This window comes from Atheta coriaria, unplaced genomic scaffold, assembly GCF_025399875.1.
Source record: "Atheta coriaria isolate IRGN ID8LTWV9N9 unplaced genomic scaffold, Caltech_Dcor_3.1 hic_scaffold_6_pilon, whole genome shotgun sequence".
Taxonomy (NCBI): Eukaryota; Metazoa; Arthropoda; class Insecta; order Coleoptera; family Staphylinidae; genus Dalotia; species Dalotia coriaria.
Window position 1 is genome coordinate 4568581 of NW_027045448.1, and position 10423 is coordinate 4579003.

Sequence of the window (10423 nt, forward strand, 5' to 3'; positions counted from 1 at the left end):
AACTACCGGGTCTTTCTAATACTCATAACGCTCATTAACCAATATAAACATAGAAACATATCTTATCTGTAAAGTATTATTTGAATCTCAAATTTTAATTGTTAATTTGAGTCCCGAGTCCGAGGTGCGACGATATAACGCGAACGCGCAGTTTTTATCCTTGCGCGAGTGGGGAATACATTAGCACAAAACTTGAAAATATTCTACCACAACTCAATCCGTAATGAACGGTTACGATGTGAATCACAATTACGGCGTCAGCAGATAACACGCGATCGTCGCGCGTTTTGCACTGGTTAACATTGCTGGTAAATCACACGCACCAAGAACCAAAATGACGATCGAACATTCGAGTATTCGACGGACGTCGTCCCCAGTGTGTGCCTCAGTCCAAATCTCGGTTCAAACGTTGATCGGTACACAATCGCAAACGAGCCTACCGGATGTGTGCTCTCGAACGACAACCAAATTCAAATGGCCGCTGACGATCTAATGCTCAATCAAAACACGTACATTGTGGAAAACTCAAACGACGTGGTCATTGGTCCGGTCACACATTTTCATTGTCCGGTTACCATCATTCAAAACGCACAAGACGGTTCCAGCATTAATAGTTCCAGAGGATCTCTTCCATCATCAAAAGATGTGAATCTACACAAAGAAAATGCTTGTGATAACCATGTTATCACATCGAAACATCAACAAAAAGATAATAACGGTACACTAGATAGTTTATTAGTTTGGTTATGTTATGCTTGAAGTATTTATTGTTGCTGATTACAGGCACGCCAAATAAATGGTCATTATGGAGACAGTTCAAAACTCGTCGAAAACTATTCAACATTATCCTAATCGCGATTACTGTGGTGTCATTCGCACTTGCCGTGTCGATTGCGATAATATTCATACAGGATTCAAGCACTGATGCTACCTTCACAACGGCACATATTGATAAAAATATGTCCGACCAGTGTCCGACCTCCAGCGACGACAACGACGACAACGAGACTTTACCCTTCGATCCCGAGGCAATTCAAATGATTCCAAGAAGAATGTGGGGTGCACGACCTCCGCTTAGCGTCCGGTTGTTGGAAACACCAGTGAAGTATATAATAGTCGCACACACCGTGAGCAGACCCTGCTTTTCACTGGAAACCTGTGCGGGAATTCTGCAATCATTGCAAAGCTATGCGGTGGATCACAGATCCCCTGATATTGGGTACAATTTTTTGATTGGCAGCGATGGTAACATCTACGTGGGACGAGATTGGAACGCTATAAACTATTTGCAGAATCATAGTATAGCTGTGGCGTTCATAGGCAACTTTTCATACGATGAGTTTACGAAGAAGATGCAAATGGCGCTGCAGAAGCTTATCACCACTGGGTTGGTGTGGGGAGCCCTACGGGAGGATTACATATTGTTGAGTCACAGTCAGACTGGGGGCACGATGAGTCCCGGAATGAAAATTCGCTGTGAAATTGAAAAATGGGAGCATTATTATGACAAAGACTATATTGAGATTCCGAACTGAGTTTACTGGTCAATTCTGTGACCAAATAGTGAGGCTTTATGGGTTATCTGAGGTTATTTGTGATGTTGTGATGATGAACTTGGGATTTTACGTAAAACCAGGACCGAACTAAAATTAGCATTTATTTATGCAACAAACAGTGAGCGTGGACTTGCGTGCACGAAAAGGACCTGTATAAATATTAATTGTTATGATCACCAGTGACTTGTTTATTGCAAGACCTTGGTTTAGCTTGAGCTCGAAACTGGTGCTCGCGTGTATATGTGCGCGCGTGTGTGTGTGATGGCGTCAATCCTCCCACCAGCGATTACTGGAATTTTGTCGGCTCGCTAAACCGCAGTGTCGCTTTCGCCATGGCTGCGATAGCACTCGATAATTTTAATAAGCTAATCACGCTTCGCTGAAGCTGGTTTGCGGCAGCGGCGGGCGACTAAATGGTCTCGGAAGTGCCTGACGTACGGCCGCCGACCCAAGATGGCGGCCAGGGCGGGGACGACCTCATTCTGGACCTGCACCCGCACAAAGTTCACCTCAATCAACAACAAGACGTAACCTATATACAATCTTCGGATTGCTCTAGTGATAGTGATGAGAATGAACCTAGTATGGGCTATGATAATGCCCTTGCAGTGAACCCATCCGGAAATGACAATAATACACCGAATGTTTTCGTGTCGGATTCGAGTGATGTTCATGTGGGGACAAAGAACATTTATCAAGGACCAGTGACGATAAAAAAGATCGTATACGCTGGTAATGGTGGCGGTGAAGTGCCGGACGTGCTGCAAAATGGCGGCGCGCTGACCAACGGGACATTAAAATGTGATAAAGACACAAGTGATAGTACAGATATTGATAACAAAACGGACAAAGCCGGAGACAAAAATGAAAACAACCTCAAGGCTCACATTAGCAAATTAAGTGAGTTCTCGTATCTTATTTTAACAATGTAGACAAAAAATTTAAGCGTTCGCAGTTTATTTACATTGAATTTGCATAAATAAACGATCTAACTGACGTGTGTGCTGAGCAGTTGAGCATTCCGTCTACTTCCACGAAAAACTAGCGCTAAAATTAATAAATAAATTACTATTCAAGTCACGATGGTGTTTACTGCATGCAATTATTTATTTATTGTATTTTTTTGGTAATTTGCGCGATAACACGTTTGCAGCGCAACTTATTATTGCGATTTGTTCTTATCAAAACCGATAATTACAAACTAAGCGATAAAAAATATCAGATTGTAATCTTGTTTCCTGTCTGTGAAATTTTTCTATTATCCATATCATCACCACGCAATAATAGCAGCTACCTTCATGTGTCAACAGAAATAATCCGAATTATTATCTGCGTCAATTCACACACGCGAAACCAATTTGTTTATCATTATCACAAAGACTGCTGGGTTTTATTACTCACATATTTGCATTTGCACATAACTCATCGACAATATAATCTAAAATTAACTCGACTTGAAATGAAAACAAAAGGCTACACACGCAATTAGCAAATAGGAGAAAAATGTCCACATTTTTGCAAAGTGTAACCGAGATGTAATGAAATTTGTTTGTTTTAGGATACAACAAACCGTTGCTTATAACAGCGATAGTCTGCACACTTGCTATCATTGGAATGATTGCGCTGTTGTTTCTTTTACTGCGCGGTGGCAACACATCAAACAGATACCCGACTGATAGCGACGAACAACTCGGCCGACCTTCAGTCGATCCACCTCTTGGTAATAAAACACAATTACGTGTTGATTATATAAATTGTATTCATGCATCAATCATAACCTGCACGTTATAGAAACGCCCTTGCCGTATAACTTGGTCACACGCACCGATTGGGTGGCGCAACCGCCTGCCAAACCCGCGCCCCAACTGAAACAACCAACGCCCTTTGTCATCATCCATCAGTCGGATACACTCAACTGTACAACCATCGGTGATTGTATATTCTTCGTGAGATATCTACAGACCTATCATATTGATAGCAAACAAATGTGGGATATATCTTACAATTTCCTTGTTGGAGGAGATGGTAATGTCTATGCTGGAAGGGGATGGACATCTGAGGGTGCACACACCTTCAATTACAACTCTAGGAGTATTGGTATAGCGTTAATTGGTACTTTTGAAGATTATCTACCCGGAAAAGAACAACTAGATACTCTGATGAAGTTAATTAATTACGGGGTGGAAGCTAAGTACCTACAAGCAAATTATAAGCTGATTGGGGCGCGGCAGGTGGACGCGGTGCGCAATCCAGGCAGGGCGTTGTATGAGGAGATCAAAACATGGCCCCATTGGGTCAACATTAAACTTTAACTCATTATTCAATCAAAATAATGCAACATTGTTGATATTTACCCAATTATAGATCCTGCTGAGCTTCCTCCGCAACGAGTGAAGATGATTCTACGTCGTGAGTGGTTGGCACAACCTCCAAAGCAAGCTTTGGACAACCTTACAACTCCAGTACCTATGGTGGTCATATGGCACTCAGCAACTGAAAACTGTACAGACCAATCATCATGCACGCTGTTGGTGAAGTCCATACAACGTTTTCACATGTTATCCCAAAACTGGTGGGATATAGGTTACAACTTCCTCGTGGGTGGAGACGGGTATGTCTACGAGGGACGCGGTTGGACCTCCGAAGGGTCCCACACGAAGTTCTACAATAAGAGGAGTATTGGTATTGCGTTTGTTGGTACTTTTACCAATTATATGCCACCGCAAAGACAACTCAACGCCGCACGTAACTTAATCGCCTTGGGGGTTAACGAGTCGTACATCCAACCGGATTATAAGCTATACGCCTCGAGACAATTGTCTGTCACGGAGAGTCCGGGTCAAATGTTGTATGAAGAGTTGATTACATGGCCGCACTGGGCGGAGACGCCTAAGTCCAGACATTAGTTATGTTTTAATTTTGTGAATATTTTGTGATATAAAGACTGATGAATCGATACTTTTTACACACTTCTAATATTTTGGAACAACTACAGGGAAATACACATCGAAGGTTATGTTATGAGGTTAGGTAGATTAGCATAGCTCGTCGGGTTTTGTCATTTCAGCGCCATCTGTAGTATTGAGGCCTACTTGTAACAAGTTGGCTATTTTATCAACGTCCAGTGTTGAGTCTCGTGCGGAGATTTTCTTTAATGCATCGTTTACGATACACAAATCTCCACGTAGCTCAGAAACCAAAGCTGTTATTTTTTGGGCGTTGCTTAGGACTTCTACGCTTTGCGTGTATGGGTTGTAACGAATGCCAAATGGACGTTGGATCGTTCCAGCGAAGGTCCTAAAAAAATTAATTTAATTTTTTTGAGGTGATTATAGGTTAACTAACCTCATTTTTTCTTTGGCTTCGTCAAATGTGTCTGTATAATAGTAGGCGTTTTGATACGCGGTGATAATGCACTCTTCTCGGCATGTCACTTCTGGATCGAAGCGTTTGATTTTCTCTGGCGTTTCTAACGCGTGTTGTAGTTCCGCAACAGAACTTAATAACCCAGCGCCATATACACGTAGTTCGCCATCTTGTTTACACAAACCAAACTCCACCGTAAAGAAATACAACTACAAAAGTAATTAAACAAATGAAATGCTTAAGCAACTTGAATTTAATTGAGTTATACCGTGGCCAGTTTTTCTACATCTGCGTCAGAAGCTCCTAAAGACGCGAGGCCCAATTCTTGAGAAAACTGTGCAAAACTAGGATTTGCCAGTAGGGGCATGTGACCAAGTAACTCATGACAACAATCACTAAATTTAAACAATAATTAGCACCTTATTTCAATTATAACAATTGTAATGCTTACGGTTCAGGAGTGTAGAATGGATCCGACGAATGTCTAATATACTGGGTGCAGTGAAACAACCTGAATGCGAGCCCAGACAAAAAGTCCCTCGGACTTAAATATCCTGCAACCGGTCGTATTTGAAAACCGGTCTTTCTTTAAGAAACGCGTTAACATCTTGCAGTTGCGGAATATTATCCTCGCGATACCCGCAATACTTAACCAACTGTGGCCAGTTTTCCAAAAATTCTTTACACGCGTGTTTCTGGTACAGTTTGTACAATTCATTCAGGACAATACCCCTTAAAACGTTTCAAGTGGTAATAATTAATAAGTTATTAGGTTTAATTTAATTACGTAATGCATTACCAGGTTTTAGTTTCCATCTCGGTATATTGCACGCGTGGAATCGGCTGGCCCCTGAAAGGTAGCAAGATGGGTGCTAATTAATCACATTAGCCGTGCGTCAATTATCAATACATTCATCCTCACTCAAGGAGTAAGTGTGAGAGTGTTTTTCAAGACGCCGGCGGTACTTACTGTTTGTAGTTGTGTGCGATGCGAGCAAAGTGTTCGCGTCTCTTCCGATAGACTGGGTCCTTGAAGCCGGGATGATCTGCGTCCAGCTCGCTGCCGTACATTAGGACATTCTGTGCTTGATCAAGGTCAGAGATCTTCTTGGGAAACCACGGCATTTCATCAAAATCTGTTTTTAATTATTTTTTTTGAAATCAAAAATTTTATTGTGAAGATGAGTTTGTTGTTACCAAAACTAGCAGCTGCCGATAATGGTGTAGGTGGTGGAAAACTTTTATCGTTTTCTCCATCTCCATAGGTCCCGATGACCATAGTGACCACTTCCCGACGTAGTAGTCTCCCGAGTTGTTCCACTTTTTTTGCTTCGCATTCTACATCTACGAGGAAATCAACTTGATTGTCTTCGGTGATGGATGGTCTGGATTCAATGTGTGCTACGTTGATTCCCAAATCTTGAAAGCACTGAAGTGCCCGTACCAATCCGCCAACTTTGTTCTTCAGTGTAAATATAACGGAGATCTTTTCCAATTTGGGTGGAGCCTTAGGATCAGCAGGTTTGGGAGCCGCCTTCATGGTGCGTGCCGTGGTCAAAGTCAAAGCGTGAGCGTTGTAGTGAGAAATGAGTTTCTTTGCGCAATCAGTGATTACCTTTGTGCTGACCGCTGGCATGGGCACGTCCTCTTTGTAACTCCAATCCTCTTCGCTGCGGTACAGCCACAAACCCAGCAAGGGTTTACCGGAACTCATTTTTATTCACTTTTGTTTAACAGATTTTAAGTTGTTGATTTTAATATTTCATCAGGTGTGAATGTGTAACACGAATGGCGATCAACTGAAGCGCTTCCTGGGCCTCGGTTGGCCTTTTATAGAGGGTTTGACGACGCAAAGTCGCGCAGCGCACGTTTACCCGGTCATGATTGGCAGAATCACGGTTTTACGCGATTCTCACCGCCTCGCTTCTCTTCTCGCGAGGGATGCGCGACTCGGCGAAATTTATTTTTAGTTTCGATTACATCAGGCCCAACGGTGTATTTGTAGGTTGTATATACTTTTTATATACGACACTCAAAGAATATAAGAACACAATGACATTGTTCACACTGACATTGCTTTCAATTTCCAATGGATCAATGATGACACCAGTTGCGCATCATGAAAAAGAATAGCTACTATTTCTAACCTTCAAATTACACTACTAAAAACTACAAAGGATTCTTTTTCATTAAATTAAAGTTTAAATACAGGCCTCAAATGAAAAATCTTGTGTTTGTCTTAAACGCAAACAAAGAATTGTAATAGATTCTCTTGAGATTTTATTTAAGCAACGTGCCGATGAGTTTCCGTGCGCGAATAAAAGTCGATGGTTTATTCATCGAGAGCGAACCCCAACGTAAAACGGTTTCAATTACTTAGCGCCCACCGCAAGAAGAAAGCGACGTAACCCACATTTTTATTCCACCTCTGTTTTCCCCTTTTCTACTTTTCATTTCCACATTTATCTGAATCGAGACGAGCGCCCGCCGGTCGAGTGGCGAGGTGTGCTAATGAACTGTATCACTTCACCCTTTTCACGGATTGTTGATTGATGATGCTCAATGGCGGTCATGAATGACCAAAAATTCTATTTTCGGACAGCATATAAACACAAAATCATCTTCTGAAGTGTTTTTTGTACAATCGGTTGCCTATAAAAAACAAAACATAAAAACACAACCTAAAACTTAATCTACCAGAAGAAAAGTTCGGAGCAAATTGGTTTCATCAATGATCCTGCACAATTCCCACCCGCATGTTGCTTGTTCCCGTTTCTGGTTTAATTCAAACGTCTCTGACACTGCAGGTTCTGCACGATAATCAAGAGCGTCTTTGTAAACTAACTAGGCGTAACGCATAACATAATTTATCTTGTTTCAATGCATACACCTCCTCTGCATCATTCTGTGAATGATAACTTTGATTTCGTCGACTAAACGAATTAAAGCCCTAGATATCTTCCCTCCGCGTGGGTGGATTTCCCTAGGCCTGAACGGGGGTAGTTGTTCTGCAGAAGCGCGCGCGTTCCACGCCGCGCACTCTCCGCCACCCCCTTGGCACATGCGCCGCACAGCGTGTCATGGCGCGCTGTAATCAATACTAGCTTTTAAGGCACACGCACGCGAAAAAACAACATAAACATGGCAGATAGCGAGTTCGAAGAATTCGGACATAGTTTTGAGAGGACACTACACACGACCAGCAAACAGGCGGCTCCATTTTACTCGTGAGTACTGCGATTATTGATGTGTGCGAAAAGAGATCCTGCCAGAGTGCTGCGGAAGAGTCCTGTCATTTATGACAGGATTTGTGTATCCACGAATGGTTTATTCATATTGCTTTGACCCGCGCGAATATTTTAGATTAGTGCACGATGTCTTGGTGGACGAGGAGTCGCCGACGTCTTCCAAGAGCGACCCGGAAACAGACTGTGATACGCAAGGAGTCAGCAGGCAGCAGGAGAATGCGCAAGGGCCACGGGCTGCTGTGCCCTGGACCGGGCCAGGCGAGCGACGGAGAAGAAAACTACCCGAGATTCCCAAAACAAAAACGTAAGTTATTTACTTCGTAGTGATAAAAATTTTTATGATCCTGAAAAATTTTAGCTGCGGTTGTGTCTCTTATAAACGCACACCAGTTATCCCGTGAGTTATCGCTTGCTGATGAATTGGGTGGTTGTGGGTCAGGCAGCAGTGGTCCCAGTTCCTTGCTTGTATTGAAATGTCACCTGTGGGACAGCGACTCGCCGGATTCAGATCGTCTACTGACAGACGCCGACAGTGGGCACAGCACAGCACACTCGCCCACAGATGGTCCAAAATCTATGTCCCCATTACTGGGGATGTCTCCGGGTACAGGCGGCGGTGTGCCCTACAGCGATGTAGACATGTTAGAAGCGACGCATCGTGGTTTGCACAAGTTTATTCCGCGGCACGAAGATGAAATCGATGTGGAGATTGGCGATCCGATTTATGTTCAAAAAGAAGCTGATGATTTATGGTGTGAGGGTGTTAATCTACGCACTGGTAGAATGGGTATATTTCCATCTGCGTATGCTGTCGACAGTGACTACAGCGATTGGGACTCGTCCTGCGAACATGGCAGACGCGAGCGTTATTTGTTGGGGTATTTAGGTTCGGTGGAGACACTTGCTCACAAGGGGACGTCGGTGGTGTGTCAGGCCGTGCGGCGTGTGGTTGGTAATAGTGGTACTGAACCGGAACCGCAGCCATGTATCTTGGAAGTGTCCGATCAAGGTTTACGCATGGTAGATAGACGAAAAAGAAATGTATGTTGCATTGTATATGTTTTCCTAAAAGATTATTAATGATTTATGATATTTGCAGTCTGATAATCCATGTATAGACTACTTCTACTCGCTCAAGAACGTCTCGTTCTGCGCATTTCATCCTCGCGATCACCGCTATCTTGGTTTCATCACCAAACATCCTACACTTCAAAGATTCGCTTGCCACGTGTTTAGGGGCACGGATTCGACGCGACCAGTTGCTGAAGGAGTTGGGTGAGTAATCAATCTTCTCTAAAAAAACTTAAAAACATTAAAAAACATCGACGTTGTTTTAATTCCAGGCGTGCCTTCCAAAGGTTCTATCAAAAGTTTATAGAGACTGCTTACCCGATCGAAGATATCTATATAGAGTAGAATCAGAGTACATAGTGCAATAATAAGAGATAAAGATTAAAAAATAATTTTACTTACATGATTACAGAATGCGCGAAGCAAGAGAAAATTGGAATAAACTAACAGGAGAGCGTAATTATAAGATTACCAAAAACAAGAAAACATTCAAATGTATAATGTAACATATTTAAGCATGATGCTGCTCTATTTACAGCGCCGTGACAATGGCGACCTGCGTCTTCCGACTCGGTATATAAACTATAAAATGCATATAATTTAACACGTTCTCCACATATCTTTTATTACCTGCGCAGCGCAGAGACACGCGATCAGAATCAGCTAGTCAAGGTGAAAGAGGCGAGAGGAGGAGGCAGCAGGTTGCCATTGGCGATTCGTGCGAGCAAAAATACAATGTTAAAATAAAGTAATATTTGTCTGAGTTCGATATTTTTTATAGTCGATAGTATTAAATTGATTAAATTCTATTTTGTTGAATCATCAACCATCATCATCAACAATCAAGGATATTGTGCTACAATAAGAATTCATTTACATTGAAAAATCAAACGAATTCATATTGCAGTTCAATGAATGATGAATAATTTGACTGGCAAACTTATTCCAAGATCCTTTCATCCAACATTATCATATTTTATATTAATTAATCACTTGCGTTGTAAACTAACACAACCTTTTCAGTTTGATCAATAAAACTTATGTACACATGTATACAGTATACAGAATAAGTATAAGAATAACAACATGTATAAAATATACATTACTCACACATCACACACACACATATATACAGGGTGGCGTTGATTAATAGATACAATTGCAAAATGGCGGATCTTTTCT

The 10423-nt window shown here is 42.1% G+C and overlaps 4 protein-coding genes across 5 annotated transcripts; 3 read left to right on the forward strand and 1 right to left on the reverse strand.

Moving 5' to 3' along the window:
- The first annotated feature begins 157 nt into the window (after positions 1-157).
- Positions 158-1649, forward strand: LOC135794757 (peptidoglycan-recognition protein LA-like). Its single transcript, XM_065306143.1, has 2 exons — positions 158-718; positions 784-1649. The coding sequence occupies exons 1-2, from the start codon at positions 475-477 to the stop codon at positions 1533-1535; spliced, it is 996 nt and encodes a 331-aa protein (XP_065162215.1). The 5' UTR covers positions 158-474; the 3' UTR covers positions 1536-1649.
- LOC135794756 (peptidoglycan-recognition protein LC-like) lies at positions 1557-4514 on the forward strand. 2 transcript variants are annotated; one of them, XM_065306142.1, is made up of 3 exons: positions 1557-2456; positions 3115-3276; positions 3348-3875. In XM_065306142.1, the coding sequence occupies exons 1-3, from the start codon at positions 1970-1972 to the stop codon at positions 3866-3868; spliced, it is 1170 nt and encodes a 389-aa protein (XP_065162214.1). In that variant the 5' UTR covers positions 1557-1969; the 3' UTR covers positions 3869-3875. The 2 variants fall into 2 exon arrangements, with proteins under 2 accessions (XP_065162214.1, XP_065162213.1); XM_065306141.1 differs by lacking the exon at positions 3348-3875 and adding an exon at positions 3921-4514 and having other exon boundaries at positions 1742-2456.
- LOC135794753 (tryptophan 5-hydroxylase 1-like) lies at positions 4513-8037 on the reverse strand. The gene is given in 8 exon segments (XM_065306138.1): positions 4513-4853; positions 4902-5131; positions 5191-5317; positions 5374-5512; positions 5515-5654; positions 5722-5772; positions 5893-6058; positions 6120-8037. Coding segments are annotated over 8 exon segments (1632 nt in total). The 5' UTR covers positions 6637-8037; the 3' UTR covers positions 4513-4591.
- An 18-nt stretch (positions 8038-8055) lies between these two features.
- Positions 8056-10004, forward strand: LOC135794758 (JNK-interacting protein 1-like). Its single transcript, XM_065306145.1, has 5 exons — positions 8056-8149; positions 8286-8474; positions 8527-9211; positions 9270-9445; positions 9514-10004. Exons 1-5 carry the CDS (start codon positions 8064-8066, stop codon positions 9584-9586), a joined length of 1209 nt encoding a protein of 402 aa, XP_065162217.1. The 5' UTR covers positions 8056-8063; the 3' UTR covers positions 9587-10004.
- Positions 10005-10423: the final 419 nt, after the last annotated feature.

Excerpts from the sequence above, each read along its gene's own strand:
- LOC135794757 (XM_065306143.1), top strand. The coding sequence starts at position 475 with ATGGCCGCTGACGATCTAATGCTCAATCAAAACACGTACATTGTGGAA. Across the intron at positions 719-783 it reads TCAACAAAAAGATAATAACG|GCACGCCAAATAAATGGTCA; the intron begins GTACACTAGATA and ends TGCTGATTACAG.
- LOC135794756 (XM_065306141.1), top strand. The coding sequence starts at position 1,970 with ATGGTCTCGGAAGTGCCTGACGTACGGCCGCCGACCCAAGATGGCGGC. Across the intron at positions 2,457-3,114 it reads GGCTCACATTAGCAAATTAA|GATACAACAAACCGTTGCTT; the intron begins GTGAGTTCTCGT and ends TGTTTGTTTTAG. Across the intron at positions 3,277-3,920 it reads TTCAGTCGATCCACCTCTTG|ATCCTGCTGAGCTTCCTCCG; the intron begins GTAATAAAACAC and ends ACCCAATTATAG.
- LOC135794758 (XM_065306145.1), top strand. The coding sequence starts at position 8,064 with ATGGCAGATAGCGAGTTCGAAGAATTCGGACATAGTTTTGAGAGGACA. Across the intron at positions 8,150-8,285 it reads CAGGCGGCTCCATTTTACTC|ATTAGTGCACGATGTCTTGG; the intron begins GTGAGTACTGCG and ends CGAATATTTTAG. Across the intron at positions 9,446-9,513 it reads CCAGTTGCTGAAGGAGTTGG|GCGTGCCTTCCAAAGGTTCT; the intron begins GTGAGTAATCAA and ends TTTTAATTCCAG.